The sequence below is a fragment of the Copidosoma floridanum genome, unplaced genomic scaffold (genome assembly GCF_036245765.1).
Source record: "Copidosoma floridanum isolate Cflo_tuat_1 unplaced genomic scaffold, Cflo_Japanese_pri ptg000024l, whole genome shotgun sequence".
Classification (NCBI taxonomy): Eukaryota; Metazoa; Arthropoda; class Insecta; order Hymenoptera; family Encyrtidae; genus Copidosoma; species Copidosoma floridanum.
In genome coordinates this window covers 5,037,269-5,056,900 of record NW_028321901.1, presented here as the reverse complement: position 1 = coordinate 5,056,900, position 19,632 = coordinate 5,037,269, and the positions used below count along the sequence as shown (strand labels likewise).

General features: G+C 33.8%; 1 protein-coding gene across 1 annotated transcript in view; it reads left to right on the top strand.

The window, feature by feature from the left end:
• Window positions 1-17,336, top strand: part of ksh (transmembrane protein 167A-like protein ksh) — a 135,828-nt gene extending 118,492 nt beyond the window's left edge. Inside the window, exon 3 of the mRNA XM_014354513.2 lies at window positions 17,099-17,336. Within this exon, the coding sequence (XP_014209999.2) occupies window positions 17,099-17,204 (106 nt within the window). The 3' untranslated portion in view covers window positions 17,205-17,336. The remainder of the gene's footprint in view (window positions 1-17,098) is intronic.
• The last annotated feature ends 2,296 nt before the right edge of the window (window positions 17,337-19,632 follow it).

Below are 19,632 nucleotides of genomic sequence, written 5' to 3'. Positions count from 1 at the left end.
ATCTTTCTCAGTGTGCAAGCTCAGCTGCGTAGTTGCACACGTACGCGGTGATTTGTGGTATAGGTATATACGTGACTAGTATATCACTAGTAGTGACCAAGCTTCTATAAGCTGTATTACTGTACACATACGCACACACACATATATATATATTTTTGCAATTAACTGTCATCACGTCGAAACTTTTCGTTATTCATCAAATTATGCTTTATAATATCTTACATCATACTAAAATTATTTTAACTTACAAAGATATAATTTAATATTTAGTTGCAAGTTTAATTATCTTACTCTCTTCCCTAAACAAATTTATTAGTAGTGATTAACAGTTATTCTACAAATTGTTTCATAGCCTTCTCAGAAAACTTAATTATTAAAAAAAAAAAAAAATTGAAATAATACTTTTTTTACGTTAGTATTTAGGGTTCCTGCTAGAAAATCAATTCGATTATTTACAAATTAGTATGGTAGAATTAGTTTTTCGGTTCAGAAAATTCTGACTATCTCAAAAAAAATAGGATAGTAGTTTCAATGTATTACAACAATTTTAAACAGAATTTAACAAGTAAAAATCTCAGCAAAAGCCCTCCAAAAAATGGCAAAACTAGCCGAAACATGTTTTTCGCGTCTAGAACAAAACTGACGTATCGTAAATAAAAAAATGTTTTGAAAAAAAGGTGTGCAATTTTAAGACGAATAAAATGAGCCGTACTGGGTTCAGATCGGTTCAGCCATTTTTTTCACAAATCGCAAAAAACTGCCGTTTGGATCCATTTTTTCGAAATTCAATCACACGCATTCTATACAATATTTAGAGCTGAAATTTTAACACAAGACGAAAACCATAGCCCTTATCATACGCACTAAATTTCAGCTTAATTGGTTATGAACTTTCCGCGAACCGCAACAAAAACCAAAAAAAGGTCCTTCCTAAAACTTGACATGAAAAATTTGTTAGTCAACATAGGTTCATTTTTCAAACGCCTTTCGCTTTGTCTATATTTACTCAACAACTACTTTAAACGCCATTCAATTAAATTAATTAAAAGTATCGTAAAAATTGATTTAAAAAAATGGCTTTTTGCTCTCCGGTCAGTGGAATCGGTTGCTCGATGAGCCGCCGCTGGAGGTCTCGCTCACTTTCCGCATGCATGTTTTCCTCAAGCGCGTTTAAAACGAAATGTGCTTTTTGCAATCAATTTTTAAGATACTTCTTATTAGTAAAAATCAATGTCATTTTAGGCATTTGTAGAGTAAAACATGGACAAAGCGAAAGACGTTTGAAAAATGTACCTATGTTGACTAACAACTTTTTATGGCCATTTTTTGGAACGACCTTTCTTGGTTTTTGCTGCGGTTCACGAAAAGTTTAAGACCCATTAAGCTAAAATTTAGTGTGTATGGTCAGGGCTATAGTATTTGTCTTGTGTTATAATTTCAGCTCTAAATATTGTATAGAGTGCAAGTTATTGAATTTCGAAAAAATGGCTCAAAATGGCAGTTTTTTGCGATGTGAAAAAAAAGGGCTGTACCGATCTGAACCCAACAAGGCTTATTTTGTTCATCTTAAAATTTCACATCTTTTTTTGAGACACTTTTTTATTTACGATTCGTTGGTTTTGTTCTAGACGCGAAAAACATATTTTGGCCATTTTTGCCATTTTTTGGGGGGCTCTTGCTGACATTTCTACTTCTTAAATTGTGTTTCAATTTGTTGACTTTAATTTGTTGAACTATTACCCTTTTTTTTCGAGATGGTCAGACTTTTGGGGATATCGTTATGATTTTTAGCTAATTCTACCATACTAAATTGCAAATCGAGGACTCCAAATAAATTTACTAAGAAATGATAACAAACCTACATCGGACGTAAATTGTCTAAGTTCTTTAATGAATTTTTTTTCATTCCTCAGCATCTGTTGTAGTATAATTTAAAACGAACATTTTCATGACAAATCGCATAATTTTTAGAATTTCCAGCTTAAGGAATACCTGTATTACCGTGTAATAAACTTTAAATTTCATTTTTCAAAGTATGTATAATGAAGAGATATGCATGTTATTATATGCATTATCACGACCCACATAGTTATATAAATGCCATAATTTTAGATTACTTATTTCAAAAACATTAAATAATTTGGATAGCTACTAATGTATTCCAGAACTTAGGTAAAAATATAATTCATAGTTTTAAGTTTTGACTTCTGTCGGCAGTTCCATGACTGATCACTGGTTTTATTCTGCCTGTCATCAACTACTTATTTTTTATGATATATTTCGCGTCGAAAATATTTTAGTGATGAAAATACGTTTATTATTATATTTGAGTTACAAAAAATCCGTCATTTCGCTTGCTTTTTGTGTGTTTATTTTATTGCGATAGTAACGATATAAGTATTTATGACTGATCAGTCTTTCATGATTGTTGTTGAGGATGCGCTAGTCAAGGTCTACTGTGTTCAGTAAAATTTATTATCATTATTACTATTATTATTATTATTATTATTATTATTATTATTATTATTATTATTATTATTATCATTATGACTATTATGGTTATGATTAATACATAATTATGCTACTTTGAGTATAATTTTATTATTATTATAGCTATCTCCCCTTTTTTTATTATTTCTATTGATATTCTAATTTAACCCATTAGCCGCAGAGCGATGTTGTTCTCCGATATTGTCTCTGTTACCGTTCATTGTCTGTTGTGCTGGTTGTTACCTGTAAAACAATTAATAACACATTAGTCTAAGGGGCCCTCCCATTTTTAAAAACCCGAACTATCCTGCAGCAGCTCCTAATAATATTTCCGCCGCCATATACGCGTAATCCTTCCAGTCTGACAGCTCTCCTTTTATTTGCGCTACCTCGTATTTGTATGTTTGGTGATACGTGCCACCGTGATGATTTATCATTTCGTATATCCTACTTTATTCCTACGGGTATATATTTGTTTTTAAAATATTTTAAGAACTGCAATAGATAGAGTGAGGGGCGATAAAAGAAAGCGGTTGGCCGTCTGGCTTAGCGTTGTTTTCGTTTACGTTTTATCTACGTTTCTTTTTTTTATATCCACGCTCATGCACATATATGTACGTGGAAGGTAGTGTACTCAAATGTGATGCGACCCAATGAATTGTACCCTTCAAGAACCGTGTCTTTATTTTCAGCTGCGAGTGTGGCACTCTCTTTTCAGATGTCTATTTCCTATCTTACGTTGCGGCATATGCTATGCGATATACATTTATTTACTCCTCTTTATCCTACTATGACTACGCTTGCTTGTTACCGCATGCGTATTATTTTCTTACTTTGTCGTTATTGTTTTTTTTTAATTTATTGTTTATTTTTCTCATGTGCTTATTTTATTTGTTTATTTTATATTTTCTCATTCTCTTTAGTAATTGAATAAGTACGCTTTTCTCAAAATATTTGATTATTATTACGTTCCAGCAGAGGTGAGTCTGGAAAGATGATCAATCTTGTGCTAGAGGCTCAGTTGGCTTATAATGGTCTAGTCCAATTTTCTGTTCGTAAAATTCTCCCGCTCCCTTCCTGTTGTTCTTGTGTGTCATGCATGGAAAGGAAATTATGATGGAGCCTTATTGATTTTGATCATCTGACGGCGCTGGCGTCCTTTTACTGCTATTATTGTTTTCCACTTTCTTCTCTTCCCTTTGCTAGCTTGTATTTCGGTTTTTTTTGCTGCATTATCATCGTGGTTTGCCGCCACCGTGATTTCCCTGAGTCCGAGGGCCGCGAACTAAAGAAAAATAAAAATCCTATATATTTATACACGAATGTTTTTTTGTATCCTGTGTTCCTATACAGTACTATGTTAGTATACTAGCTTTATTATTCTTATATTCTGCATTACTACTGTTATTATTATTATTAACATTATTATTAATAACATTCATATTATTATTATTATTATTATTATTATAATTATCGCTATTATCGTATTGTCGTCACTTAATTGCTTGCAGTCACCTTACAGGTCTGGTGGTGGTGGTTTAGGTGGGGGCCTTATGTGCTTTTCGTTAGCCTTATTACTCTCTTGCTCTCTCTCAATCTTTTTTTCGCCTTCTATATTTTGTATGAGGTCTTATGTGAAATTTCTCTCCTTTATAAGCGATGTGTTCGTTGTTTCCACCTCTTTCTCCATATTTTTTTCTCTGCGCATGTACTCTAGTTTACTATCCATTGGTCCTTGTGACGAAATTTCCTCTTCATCGTTTACTGCTGTAAGGGTATCTTTTTCCGTCTTATCTTTCAGATTTTCGTTACCCCCCATTTTGGTCATGTATCTTTATCACTGAAGCTGCTGGTACTTGATATGTGTTCGCTTGCTCTGAGTTTTCTGCGTTTCTTTTTAATCACTTTTTTGTCTGACTCGTCTGAGTCAGATGTTTCTACTTTGTCTTTCTTATTCTTTTGTATTGAATTCCTCTGTCTCCTTGTACGCATCTTATGCACGGGTGCTGGTGGCGTGTTTACGTCTTCGTGATTATCCCTTTCCTGTTTTTCAGCAAGCTCATACAGCTCCCAGTGTTGTAGTTCTGGATTTTCCTCCCCTTTTTTAGAACTGGATTACGAGAAAGAGTATCCGATGATTTATTTTTTTGTACAGGTCTGTAAACAACATCCAACTTACATCCCCGGATTTCTGCTTTCAGTTTTGTAAATTTTAAGTCCGGTTTCTTTGATGTGTGAAAGTACATAAACGGTTCGTGGTCCGTTACGACTGTAAATTTACGACCGAACAAATATGGTCTAAATTGCTCTTTGGCGTACACTATCGCCAACAATTCCTTATCGAAAGTTGGATATCGTGATTCAGTGCTTTTCAAACATTTGGACGTGTCTTCATAGGGGTAATGTTTACCTATGTCTCCTTGGCTTAGAGTTTCTACAATGGCGTAGTCAGATGCGTCGGTTATTACAATGAAGGTTTCGTTTATATCCGAAGCTTTAAGGACTGTTTCGCTGCACAGAGCGTCTTTTAGTTCCATAAGCGCATGTTCTTATTTTTCTTCCCATTGATGTTCAGCTGTTTTTCTTGTTAGTTTTGAGAGTGGTTTGACTATTTTTACATAATCTTTAATAAAGCATCGATAGTATCCCGCTAACCCGAGGAATCGTTTCATTTTCTTTGCACTTCTTACTGCTTCTATTTTTTCTGGATTTGTTTTGATATGGCCCATACCTATAAAATGCCCGAGAACTTTTGCTTCCTTTCTAAGAAATTAGTATTTTCTTGGTTCTATTGTGAGGTTTGTGTCGGCTAACTGTTTTAAGAGCCTTTTGGACCTTATCCCATGTTGCTCTAAATTTTCTGCAAATATCATGATCTCGTCTATCTATACTTCTCACGTCCTTGTAGGCCTGCTAGTGACAATGTTATCACTCGCATAAATGTGCTTGGGAAGTCTATGCATCCCATCGGCACTCGCTTATATTGGTAATGTCCATTTGGTCCTGAGGATGCTGTTGTATAAGCATCCCCCTCTTGAACTTCCATTGAGAAAAATCCGCTCTTCGAATCTTCCACGGTGATATATTTTGCACCTACCAAGTTTTCCGAAATTTCATTCTGGAATAGCAACGGATAGCACGTACCGACTGTTATCTCGTTTAATAGCAGGAAGTCTGTTACGACCCTCCAGCGTTTTTTCTCGTTTGGTCCCACATTTTTTGGGACAAACCACTTATTTGAGTTGTCGATGGTTTTATTGTTTGTTGCTGTAATAGCTTGTCTATTTCTACCCACATCTGTTCCCTTACTTTTATTGGATACCGTACTTTTTTTGCAACAATTGGTTTCTCTGTATTCTATGCTTCAGTAATTTTGTAGCCTTTAGTGGCTCGCCGTCGAGGCCAACTACGGAAAAATTGTATTCTATGAGATCTCCGATGTGGTCTAATTCTTTCATGTTGCAGCCCGATGTATCGATGATTTCCATTATTTTTTTTGCTCGTGCTACAATATTCGATTTCTTATTATCTCCGGAATTTTTAACGTTGTTATTAAAATTTTTCCTATCTTAACTGCTTATTACCCTTTTTCATCTTGTATCTTTATTATCTTTTATACTTTTGTCCGAATTTTTAATATTGAACAGCCCAATCATGGCTTAGCTTAAACCTTTACGCATCGTCCCCAGCGACGCCAAGTGGTTCCGCGCTTTGTCTGATTTCGCATTCAAAAACATTTACCTCTGGTATTGGTACCTCAATTTGTTCATCTGTTATATTTATTATCTCCGCAAATATTTTAGAGTCTTCATTTTCTCCTATAAAATTACCGAATGAGATTCCCTCTTTTATGTTTTGGAGAGGGACCCAACCGACTTGTACGTGGCTGTTTTTATCTTTTATGCGCGTGAATATTATTTTGAGCCTCGATTCGTGCTGGCATTAATTCGCGTAGGCTTAGATCGCTTGTCATTTTCGAAGCGGTTACAATGGCCTCCCTCAATATTTTTGGATTAAGGCATGTTACCTTGTAGTTATTAGGCATTGTATCCCGTATGCATATTATTTTATGGCTTTTTTTCAGCGCTCTCTTTCAACGCCTGTCGTTGACCAGGAAGTAATGTTATGTCCGAGTCATGTAAGGTTATTATTCTATCTTACATTTTCTGCACGCGGCTGCTGTAATCTTCTACTAGTTTGCTTCTGTATTGTTGAATTACTTTTAATTTCGCCAATAATGTATCGACGCTACCGATGCTGCTGTATCTATTTTTCAGTTCTATTGAAAATTCGTCTATAGAAGAAGAACTGTGCGTGGCGTGGTATGAATTCGACTGCCTTGTCTTTAAATTTATTTGCTAGCGAACCTATAAAAAATTTTTCATATAAAGGGCCTACGGTTCATGACATCATTTTTACCATCTGTTCGAATAGAGATAACTTAACAGGATCGTCGTCAAATATTGGCACTTTTATTGCTAAGTGACTAAGTGACGATAACGTGTTCTAAATTGGGCGTTCGTAATAAAAATTTGCTGTGTAATGTGGGGGTTCTGGAAATTGGTCTTGGGCATTTAAGTAATTTTTATTTGCTCAACCTGACTCGAACTCTTTTGCAGAATGAGGTTGTGCCGTAGTCTTTTGTTTATAATTATTATTGTCGTGACTTGCATTGCGAATAACGCTATCGTTCCCGATTACTTGTTCACCTTAAACTACGAGGATTCGCGTTTGTGTTCGACGCAGTGTAGCCCCTCCGTAAATTTTTCGTAATGGTGGATGTCTCAATTGTGTGAATGTAGGTGTTGTTTGATTTGTATAGTGTTGTTCCGCCTATGTAGCTGCTTCTTTCATGATATCGTGTAGGTCTGCGTAATGTTTTACTTGCGCTTTGTCGCTAGGTTTATTAGTGAATGGTTGGTTCCTGTTAGTCGTAGTATTTTCGTGCTCGGTGTGGAGAGTTGACTTTTTAAATAAGGGGGTCTATGTATTTATGTATGGGGGAGCGCATCAGCTTTGTTGTTGCTTACGTCTTGCCTATGGGATAACTGTCCGCGTCTTATGTTTGGAGTTAATTTTCTTAGCATTTTCATCATAAAAAGTTTCTGTTTTTTGCTGGCTTCCTGCCACTCTGCCCATGATTCTGGGTCATTTTCTAGATTTATTTGTATTCCTTCGTCATCTGTGTTAATCGGTCCCGTTTCATGTACACCCGTGCACCTCTCGACTTCCTGTACTCCTTCTCCCAGTGTATCGTTTATTTCTACGTCACTCATAGTGTTGACCTTTAATTTTTTTCTTCTTCTGTAGTTTGTCGTGTGCGTTCGTATATTTTTTTGTTTAATCGTAAGATGCTTTCGTTATTGTGTATTTTGGGTTAGCTTGATAAATATGCGCACTCTTAATTTGTGTTAGTCACTAGCCTTTTTCCCGTTTTTTCTTTCGACCAACTACTCCTTTTATTTATTAATTAATTTAAAAAAATTTTGTATCCGGTATTTGTCGCTTATATATCAGGTATATGTTTGTGCATGCAGTTATGTGTTACAACCAATATCCTTAAATTTTCCAATTTAGTAATAATATCGATACATAGAAATTATCTCTCTGGGCGCGTATTTCCCTCGGGGGTTATGAGTATAGTATATAAGAAAAATGAAATTTTACTTACCAGATTTCTATCAAAATGGTCAGTATAATGATTATCCTGTGGATATCCATTAGTTGGCCTTTGATCCTGCTATAATTTGACCTGCCTTCGCTTTTCCTTGTTGTTTCCTTCTTTTAAGTGATGTATCCCGTGTCCCGTCTGTGGTTGCTGTCTAGGCTCGGCGTACTTTATTCGCTTTTTGTCCGTATTTCCCTGGTTTCAGTAATTAGTAGTTGCCTCTAGTATTCTGGTAATTTAGTCCGCTGGCTTGATATGCAATTTCTTCTCTTATTGCTGTACTGGTCTGGTAGCAGTGTTGATAAATTTTTTCTATTATTTCTCCCTCTTTTCCTCCGCTTTCTCTAGATTCCTTCTGTTGTGACAGTTGGACCACTGAATTAAGAGTCTGGCACTTTTGCCTTTTTTTTCACTTTGCATTGAGCGATATTTTCTCTTTTTTTTGTAATGTTCATTGATAGAAAAAAAATTTTTTGTTTCGCGAGGCTAAGTGATTTCCGCGCACGAGACAGGCCGTCAAAAAAAATTTGTCTGTATCCCACTTCTGACACCAGATGTTACGTGGGTTTCTCGGTGCGAGAATAAATAAAAGCGTGACTTGTGGTTAGCTTATACTTTATTAGAACTCTTTGTATTTGAGGGAACTTGCGCATGTATCCTCGTCCTGCGGGCCTGGACCTTTCGCTCTAGCGTCTCCAGCTCATCTCCGCTTACTCTCTTGCTTCACTCTTCCTTTCCTATCACTTCTCTTTTCTATTACCCTACCTTTTAGGCCCAGGTCAGCAGGGGCGCACGCATGTATGGCTACATGCTATCGTACGTACCATAACTTATACAAAACAATGTTATCTGTACATTAATAAAATATTAATGATCCAATGAGCTGACCAAGGTGGTAAATGTTATACACGAAATAAAAAAATTAACATTAGTTTTGGATGTACCTTATAAGGATGTAAATTCTTTCCCGTGTCTAAAAGCCACTCTGGAAAAGTGGGTAATACACTTGACTAGGGATCGTCTGGACGAGGTTTAAATTACCTTACTGAAGGTAAGGGATTTTTTTTTGTTTTGTGCAGAAGACTTTGTATGCAGAAAAATTTTTTAATGTAAAGGATCAAAAGTTATACGTATTTATTTTTCAGTTGACAAAAATTTTGCCTGACATCTTGCAGGATGTCTTGCACGATGTGGAACAGAAATTTTGTCACGGGATTTCAAGCGTTGCTGTATATTTGTGCTTCTCTCACCTCTGTATACATTCACCCTGCCAGCTGTAATTAACGTCCTTAAATAAAACAGTTATGTTGTTCCTGAATGAAAGATTGTGTTAAAAGAAAACAAAATGAAAATCAATTAATATGTTTATAAAATCTTGTAGAAATAAACCATTATTAGAAAAAAAGCTACAAAAAATTGTTAACTGCTTAAAATTTTTTTTAAATCATCAAAGAAATGAAGCAACTGTATGTACAACCATTTATTTGTTTGTTACAAAAGTAACAAATGAATAAAAATTAAGAAAATATTCATTATCGTACAGAAAAGCAGCTTCTAAAAAAATATGAATTTCTAAGTTTTTAAGAGAATCATTGATTTATACAGAGAAAAAAATTTTTATTTGAATGAATAATTTTTAATTATTATAATGTATAATCGAACCTCATTCATCAATAAACAGTAAATGGATCTCAAAATTGGGGATAAATTGCGAACCACACTATAGCAAGGAAAAACAAGTTAATCTATTATAGGAACCGCTTGTGTCAGAGTGAATAAGGTACTCAAGCAGTGTGCTTCTTTCTTTGCATGTGCGCTTTGGTGGTGTGGTGTAGCGTGGCCTTAAGTATTCTATTTAAAAATATTTATATCAAAATTAATTTTGTTTCTTTTAAACGCACACAACTTTATACCATGCGAATAAAATACAAAATTTCAAAGTATATGATTAAAACACATTAACGCGCGTGGTGTCCGTTCCAGTGTGTGATTGTTTGTAAAAAAAAACAAATTCAATACCATATAAGGGATATTTAACTTTAAAATATAGAGTTTTCATATTTTCTGAACAGTATTTTAAGTGGTTACGAATCATTGCAACTTTTTTCAATCTCTTTTTTCAATAAGCGTTATTTTATTTACTTGTTAAAAAATTGTGCGCGTTTGAAAATAACAAGAAAAATTGGTTTGTGCTCTGTCGAACTAAATTTTTTAGGCACCCAGGTATAGAGCTACCATGCAGATAGTAACGTCTAATTTTCTTGAATTATTAATTAAATGTACTGAAGGTCGAAACACAATACATTCTATATGAAAATTTTTGTTTAACAAATTAGGTCTAGCCAATTGATATCTGTGCAGTAAGTGTTCATAAATAGTATTTCATCAATCGTAATACCAAGCATGGTTGTAGCCAAGCTTGGTGTATCAAAAGTGCACATAAATGTGAGAGATGAGATGAGACATCAAGATGAAGATTAAGTTCATTTAGATGTCGGGGATAACCTAGGAAACCAAATCAAATAGTCATTATATTGGTCCCATTCATTATCGAACCATTTTCAGTTAACTATGATATTATGTCACTGAAAGCAATAGGTATTCGTTAAGAACTTTAATGAGCTTCTTAAATAGGTCCTGAAGCATAAATAAAAAAATTATTAACATACTAATGCGTGCTTACGTTGAAATAGGTAACAGACAGGTCTGAAGAGCTGAATGCTTGTAAAGTCAAACACCTTTAAAAATTAATTAATACAAGTAAAGTTACTTTCGTTTGTCTATACCTAGTATTCTGTCATTAGCTATACTATTCTGGTAAGTGTAGTAACGGTTACATGCAGCTTCCTTTACTTAAAGTAACTTTTATGATATACACAGTCATCTGCCTACCTGCCAAAGAGAATACTGATTAGTCTAAAACATTCTGCAGTAATTGCTGGGTACTGTTGGGTATTGAAATTACCGTTACCCTTCCCCATGGGAAGACCCCAGCCACCAAATAAATATTTCGATGAGTATTGGGTAAATGACAGGTAAGCATTGTTCGATTGCTCAATTAACTGCAAGGCTAACATCATTTGAGTAGGCAGATCCAATCATCTTCAGAATTTCTTGTGTGTCAATTAGTGTAGAAAATACCATATATGAAATAAACTACGCAGTATACAACTCATATCATGCAGTGGTACACTGCCATCTTTTCTCAGAAAGTATTTATTGATCAATGCTGAATATTCTGGTAACTGTTGTATACCTTTGTTTCCTCCCCCCCCCTCCAATAGACAAAGACTATTTACGCCCACATCACCGTGCTCATCGCGCTTTGATAGCTTCGTTTCAAGACTGCAAAATTTTCATCCCGGTACTTGCGTCTCTAACGGCAGCAAATCGATTTAAACGACAAGAGCATCGTTTTTTTCTTTCTCCTCAAGTATTGCTTTTGTTTCTTCGCCTTAGTTACTTTCCCGCTCAACCGACGCCATGTTTGTACTTGTTTTGACAGAGGCGCGACTTTTTTTTTTGGTGACGTCATTGATTTAGTTTCATCTTTATCAAGAAAACTCCCACTATTGGACGTAGATTTTGGAATCTTATTTGTTTCATCGTTGTTGTCGTCCTCAATCAGCAATTTTCATATTTCGGCGTTTCCGATATCCTCTTGTGAGATGTTTGTTATATGAACCGCCATTGCAAACTGATCACACCCCACTGGTGGGCATTTTATCCTGTTCTTCAAGGCATTTGTCACTAGATTGACTGTAGTATGCAAACGCTACGTATAATAACGTAGACTCAGTTATAATAAGCGCTTACATGCCTAAGAATATAACAATTAATTATTTTTTACTAAATAATAATTAACCTTTTAATCAGACACACTTATTTTCCGAAAAAATAATTAAGCTATTATTAGTAAATCGTTTAGAGTTGAACTAGTCTTTCATGGTGCTTGCTGGCCTAAGCTTTAATTTATCTATTACTTTTAATAAAAAAAAGTTTATTTTCTCATTACCAGCTCTGACTGGCCTAAAAATAAATTTAATTAATATTTATAACTAAAAACAGTTAGGCTTCCAACGCCTGCTCTTTTTTCCCAAACAATTATTTTGCAATCATTTATTACCAAGAGATAGTTTGGTTCTTCGTCTGGGGTTGTTAATCACCCAAGCATAAATTAATTTATTATTCAGGATAAAAAAAAAATTTATGTACAAGTGGTGCAAGTGCAAACTTGCCTAAAAATTAAATTAAATATCAGTTACACGTGAAAAACTGTTAAGTTTCTTATCGCCTACGCATGTTTTACAAAAATAAAATGTATTTATTATTTATCACCAAATTAGAGTTGAGTTCTTCGTCTAGGGCACTAAGTCGCTTCAGCATACATTTATTCATAATTTTAAATAAAAAGAAGTTGATGTGTAACTAGTGCAAGTGCCTGCATGCCTAATAATTTAATTCTCATTTATACCTAAGAAACAGTTAAGATTCTTATTACCTGCGTTGGTTCTCTGAAAAATTAATTTAATTTATGTTTACAACTAAACGAGAGTTAAGTTTCTTATCTACGGCACTTGCTTGCCCTAGCATTAGTTAATTTATTATTTGTAATGAAAACGAAATTTATACAGTAGTCCAAACGCTTACTTGCCTAGAAATTAAATTAATTATCATTTCCAGCTAAAAAACAGTAAAGCTTCTTATTGCGTGTGCTTATTTTTTAAAAAAGTAATTGAGCTTAAATTTATAGCTAAAAGTTATTTATTTATTATTTATAATAAAAAAGTATTATCTAGCTATGCCAAGTACTGACATCCCTTAACTGATTATTAGTTAAAAATAATAATTAATGTAAATTTAAGTTTCTAGTTGCATGTGCTTGTTCTCTGAAAAATAATTTATCTATTATTTATTACAAATAAAATAGTTTATTCAGTCACCACCAGCCCTCACTTGCCTAAAAATTAATAAAATTATCATTTGCAACTGAAAAAAAGTTAAGCCTCTTGTCCCCTGTTTTTTTCTGAAAAATTATTTTAGTTTATATTTATAACTAAAAAAGAATTGAGCTCCTCATCTACGGAACTAGCTAGCTTAAGCATTTAATAATTCATTATTTATCATATAAAAAGGTTTTTTCATTCATGACAAGTACTTGCATGCCTTGAAGTTAAATGAAGTATTTTTTTTAAATGAAAAATAGTTAAGTTCTTAATCGCTTGCTTCCAAAAAAATTAATTTAGTTATTATTTGTAACTTAAACCTAATCTACGGTGCATTTGCTTGCCAAAGCATCAATTTTTTAATTGTTAAACTCACTCTTACTGTCACACACAATTGTTTATGCTTATAAAGTGTCAGTGCCGTAAGGATTTGAATTGAAGGAATTAGTCATGGTATTTGAGAACGACCGATCGATCATTGCTTTCGATGATCTGCTGTGTCTTCGATCAGAGTTGACCATGCCGGCATATATTGCACAGCAAATAGTGATTTAGAGCTTGAGTCCTAAAAATAACTACAAACTAAGGTTAAGTAAAGTGAGTGATACATACTTGACGTGCACATGATGCGTGTGGTCTACTCAAACGTTCGAGTAAGACTAGCTAAAACATCTAGTTAATTTATAGAGAGTTAGTAATAAAGTAAGTACAACACTATTCATAAACAAAAATTAACTTATAAAACTTTCATATGTATCCTTTTTTTCACCTATAATCGGATAATGACCTGTCAACATAGGCATATTACACGTATTTTTGTGAGTATGAGTACTATTTGTTGAAGACAGAACATAATTGTTTTTAAAAAATAATGTATCTTTGCTAGTTTGCGACGAATAAGACTTTTTATTAACTCGATTACTTAATTTAACATTAGTAAACAATTAAAAAATAGCAGCTAAGAGAAATCATAATGCTCTATTTATATTATCGTACAGACAATGGTTAACTAAACTTATACTACTATCATACTACAATAGAACCTCTAACCTTTTTTAAGTGGAACTTCTTTAGTTTAGTCGTGCCTTACATGGGGAGTTCACCCGTTAAACCAGCGAGTGAGTGAGCGAGCGAGCTAACGCTGCCGTATACATACCTATATATAAATATATTATCTACTCGTGTCAGCCAGCGCTGGTAGTAGCGCAGAGGATCTGTTTGTCTGTCTCTCTTTCTCTCCCTCTCGCATGCGCACAATTGTGCGCTACAGTTACTCAATCTTATTATATAGTATAGCCTCTCTCTACAGTACTCTATACTTACTGCTGCATGGTGAAAATCGTAACGTGGCTTTAATACGGGCTAAGCTGAGTCTGTGTTACAGCTAAGGTACTATAAAGTAAATAATGTCTAACACGAACACCGCTTTATCTCTTCGAAGTCTTAAAAAAATTGTAGAATTCATTTCTATATTTATCCTTTTATATGTATATATGTGTATGTAGAAAAACGTGCATGAAGTATTACATATGTATCATATGACCACCTAACTTTAAAAAACAAAAAAAAATGCCGTAACTCAAAAGGGAAGCAGGGTGGGCTAAAAATAACAATTTTTTCGGGGTTCTACAAGGGGAACTACGATATCGAGGCGCAAAAATGTAGAGAGGTTGGAGTGTGCCCTAACATAACCTCAGTTATCTCTTATTTAAACTGTATCTTTAAAAAAACGAGTAAAAGGAAATTTTTCTTTCGTACGCCATGATTTTAGATATGATAGAATTAATATGGGTAATAAGATTTAATATGGATATTTACAATATCTTCGAAAAATTTTTGTCAACATATTCTCTCAAAATTCTAAGAACAGTCATATCTCGAAAAGGAAGCTAGATAAACCCAAAATAACCATTTTTGTGGATTCACTAAAAGAGAACTGCAAGATCGACGTAAAAAAACAGAGAATGGTTGGACTATGCACAAACATAACTCCAATTTTCTCGTTTTTCGACTGTATGTTGAAAAGAACAAGTTAGAAAAAATTTGTATTTAGTATAGCGTGCTTGAAAAATCAATACGGACGTTTACCTAACGATTTTTTTTGTAAAATAACGTCTCAAAGTTAGACAAACAGTCGTATTTAAAAAGAAAAGTTAGATAGGCGAAAAATAATTCCACGTATAGAAATTAAGTATTAAGATGGAAAAATATGCATTACATGGATTCATACAAACAATCGTAATATTTCTACACTGAGAGGGAATTGGTGAGGATGCTCCTCGATACAGAAGTGACGCCCCACCATAGCTCTAATGGCGCCTCTCTCCTACCTAGTAGAGCTGCTTTCCCAATCTAGGCGAGCAGCTACTCGAAAGTGTCAAGGGACAGCTCTCCTAACCTATTAAAAGGAAGTAGCCTCCTCTGTGGTGGCTCTGTTGCTTGGGCCAGTGGCTCAGCGCTCCTGACTGGGGGAAAATAGCTTCCAGTCCAGCAGGAAGGCAGTCCTGTTGCAATGAGAGCAGAGCTACCGCTTATAGTGACGAGTCATCTCCAGTCAGTAAAGAGGCTCCCCCAGTTCCCTCTCAGTGTAAAAATAATATAAATTAGATCTCAAAGAGAAAGTTACATTCTACCTATCCTATCTATAAATTGATTTGTTTTTTATTCTCTATCATATGTTATAAGAATAATTCTTAAGTTACCGAAACCTATATTCTCATTAACAATTTTAAGATAAGTAGAAACTAGTAAAGCACGGGTAAAGTTCAAAATTAAATTATAAGTAATTATGTGAAACTAATAAAATGAAAAATTACAACTAATTATGTGAAACTAATTAAATGAAAAATTACAACTTCACATTGAAAAATAGCTATGTCTATTACTTTCCTCAATATCAATCAGATAAAGTAAAAGTAAGTGTATTCTTGTTTTCTTAGTTTCTATTATACTGAGTTTAATAACTTATGAGTTGGAAGTTTTACTTCTAACAGAGGTTCCGAGACCCACACCTTTTTTTATTTACCGGGTCATGGGCATGGGGACAGCCTATTGGCCTAGTCACTGGGGCCACCCATTAACCATCCATGTATGGCAGTGTATTGCCGCACTCATTTACCAATCTCTTAACCGATACCGTACCTATTATACCATGGGCAAAGTGGTAATATCTCTCGTGAAACACATTTTCATTTAACCTGGCATTTTTTGCACCAATGGTGCATTGGACCCACTTATCACTGTCTAGCCTTTCCCCGAAAAAAACTCCATATTTCAGGCTATCCACTTCTCGCCGGTTAAGCCGGCGCTCTCTATCGTAACATCAGATCCAGATTACTAAGTATCCCTGAAGAAGCTTTATTTTTCAGGGACCACTCCTCGCTGGTAAGATGCCGGCAATCCCTGCCTGGTGCGTAACATCAGATCCTCTTATCCCTACCTATAGCCTTGACACTGTTTCAAATTCAACCAGGCCTAAAGAATCGTGTCTTCTTAAATTAAATTTTCAGGAGTTTTTAGAAGTATTTGTTATGACAGGATCACTACATACCAAATAATGATTAATGATTTTTCCAGAGCAATTGAATCAGAAAATAAGATAAATTTTTGTTGTTTTACTGTTTTTTGTGTCATCTGGTTACGCTATGATCGTCAATTTAATTACAGTGATTAAAATTAAGGAGCAGAAACGATTATGTATTATCTTTTTATCACTGAGCATACAACGCACTGTCAGAATCACGTCTTCATATAGTAGAAGTTTTGACTAAGTCATCATCCAGCGCATAAATAATAAATTTATTGAATCGCATTGTATAATTTTTTACATGTTCTTAAGTATCTTAGTTCTTCTAAAAATTTTTATTAATCACTAAGTATGGATCAACTAGATTTTTTAGTAACAGCTTAACATTAAGTTTTATATCTCTAACCTAGTAATTTGTTTTCTTGATACTCAATTGTACATTCATTAAAACATTTATTTTGTTTTCAGGATTTTAGGAATGTTTTGGAAATTTTCTAGAATCGGTGAGAGAAAAAGTCCTTACGTAGCTGCATGTTGTCTACTAATGTCCCTCAGCATCCTATTATGGACATAAAATAGTATACATCTGACTATTAGAAGCAAAAATACGTTGGAGTTTTTGGAAACATAGACATAATTATTTTTGATTAAAATACACTTGTTTTTGTGAATGAACAAAAACAATTTTATGAAAGACAATCTTGTTAACAATGTATTTATTTAACTAATAATATTTTTGCAATATAATCATTATCAATTTCTGTTGTTTAAATTTATATGCGGTCATTCAGATTTGTTTGTCTGCATTCGCAAAAAGCTGAAGTACAATCTCGTAATGAAAAGTTTCATCTATTAATAAATGTTTCTCAAAACTTAGTATAAAGTTTCTTAGACGGTAGATTAGCACGTTTTCATGTATATAAAGCTTTGTAGAAGAACACCGATAATTGACAGCCACACCTGCTATTGGTGAATTGGCAGTCATTATTATTGGAGGCACTAGAGAGTACTATACCTAATAGTACTATACTTAAGTCAGTAACTTAGGTATAGCGCATAAGTGGCAAAAATGTATACCTTTCCATTTTATAGTATTGTATTGTACAATACACACATTAACACAATACAAATTGTACACTTAATACGTATTATACACAATAAACAAATAATTAAAATAATTATGACAGTCATATTATTATTGTATCAATCTGTTAGTGTAGAACATGCAAGTCAGTTAAAGCAATAAATAACACAGATACACACAGGTTCATTAATAAATAGTGTTTATATAGTCAAATAATTTGACTAATTAGAATGTGAACATAAATGAGTAATTAAAATAGTAATGATGAATACAGAATTAGTGTTTACAGTATAATCGATATACTACAGAACTCTATTTTACAAGTAATATTTGTAAGCTCCATATCCTAATTATACAAACTAAAAAGCATGACATAAAAAAAAAAAGTTCTAACGTCAATTCAAAAAGTTTACGGTATTCCAAACATCAGGTTCAATTTTAGATAGTCATAGAATAGTTCAGAAGTAGTAGTAGCATTAAAATTCCATGTATATCCAATGCAGAGTTTTTACGTTTTCTATGTCCCTATTCTCTATCTTCCGTGTTCATTATTTCATAATTAACTTTTTTTCCCAAGTATGCGAGTCTTTCATACCCGCCCCTTGCAAAGTACCCCTCAAATGACTCGGCCATCCATTCTACCGGATATTATTTGCAGGGCGCAGTGATTGTCTCAAGCACATCCCAACTATTATCAAGTTTAATCGGAGGATATTTTCCAATAAACTATCTAAACTCGCTGTACCGACCTTTTTACGGAGGTTCCTCAGCTGTATAGAAAGTTAGAAGAGAGTTAGACTAATTAATACCTAAAGCACTCCTGTAGCAGTAGCTTTTATACTCGTAGCAACGTTGCCTACTGATTATAAGTATATAGAATACATACATACCATACTCAATATATCCATTTGTGCAGTCTGCTTATCAACAAATGCCTTTTTTCTTAACGGAAAAATGTCCAACAAAGCATCAGGAAAAAAATTCTTTTAGGAAGAAAAGTGTGGATTTGAAAAAATTTAAGAAATGTTTAAATATGGTTGTAGGACCAGCAGAAAATCAGAGCAGTCTAGCCTAAAGCCTGAAAAGAGTGACACCGAACGAAAGTACTACGTCGAACGACAAAAAGTTGTTCACATCAAAACCCTGGGAAAGCAACTGATTTGCAAGAAATGTAATTACATAGCGTCTGTACAGAATATTGTTGATGAAGTGTGATTTAAGTTTGCGTCTGTATTTGAAGTTGAATGTGAGGATTATCAGACTACAACGAAGATTGCTACCGACATAAGTCGGTAAGTGAACACCTCAGTAGTAGTAGTTAAATTATAATTGTTTTTACTCATACATATAGATACGTTTACAACCTATTTCACATGTTGAGTGCCCTTAGTTACTGCCATTATATCCGAATATATTAACTGCTGTCTAAAATAGTTAGTTTCAGGGACATTAACACTGGCTTGGGCTGTAATCATCTGAATAAAGTGCTGGCTTTAGTGGATGTACCAATTTTACATTGTAATGCATACAAGTTACATGAGAAAGAATTAGATACAGCAGCAGAAAAAATGGCTCGAGATAGATGTATGCAAGCAACTCTTCTAAAACGAGAACGGACAATTAAAAATGTTCAAGAAATACAAAAACTTCTGTAAGTGTATCAAGTAATACGTTAAATTTTTACTAACTATTACGCCATTCAACGAAAAATCATGTACTTAAAATTAGTATTTACTAACTTTAATCAATGTTTTACTAGCAAAAGTAACACATGTTTTGATACATCGTCATACATTTATTTTTATTTTTACAGAGACAATTTTCTCATATTCTATGAATTTAATAAGATGAACTTTTTGAAATAACTTTTGAATTATTTTGACTATATAACTTTATTTTTATTTAAAAACCGTTAATT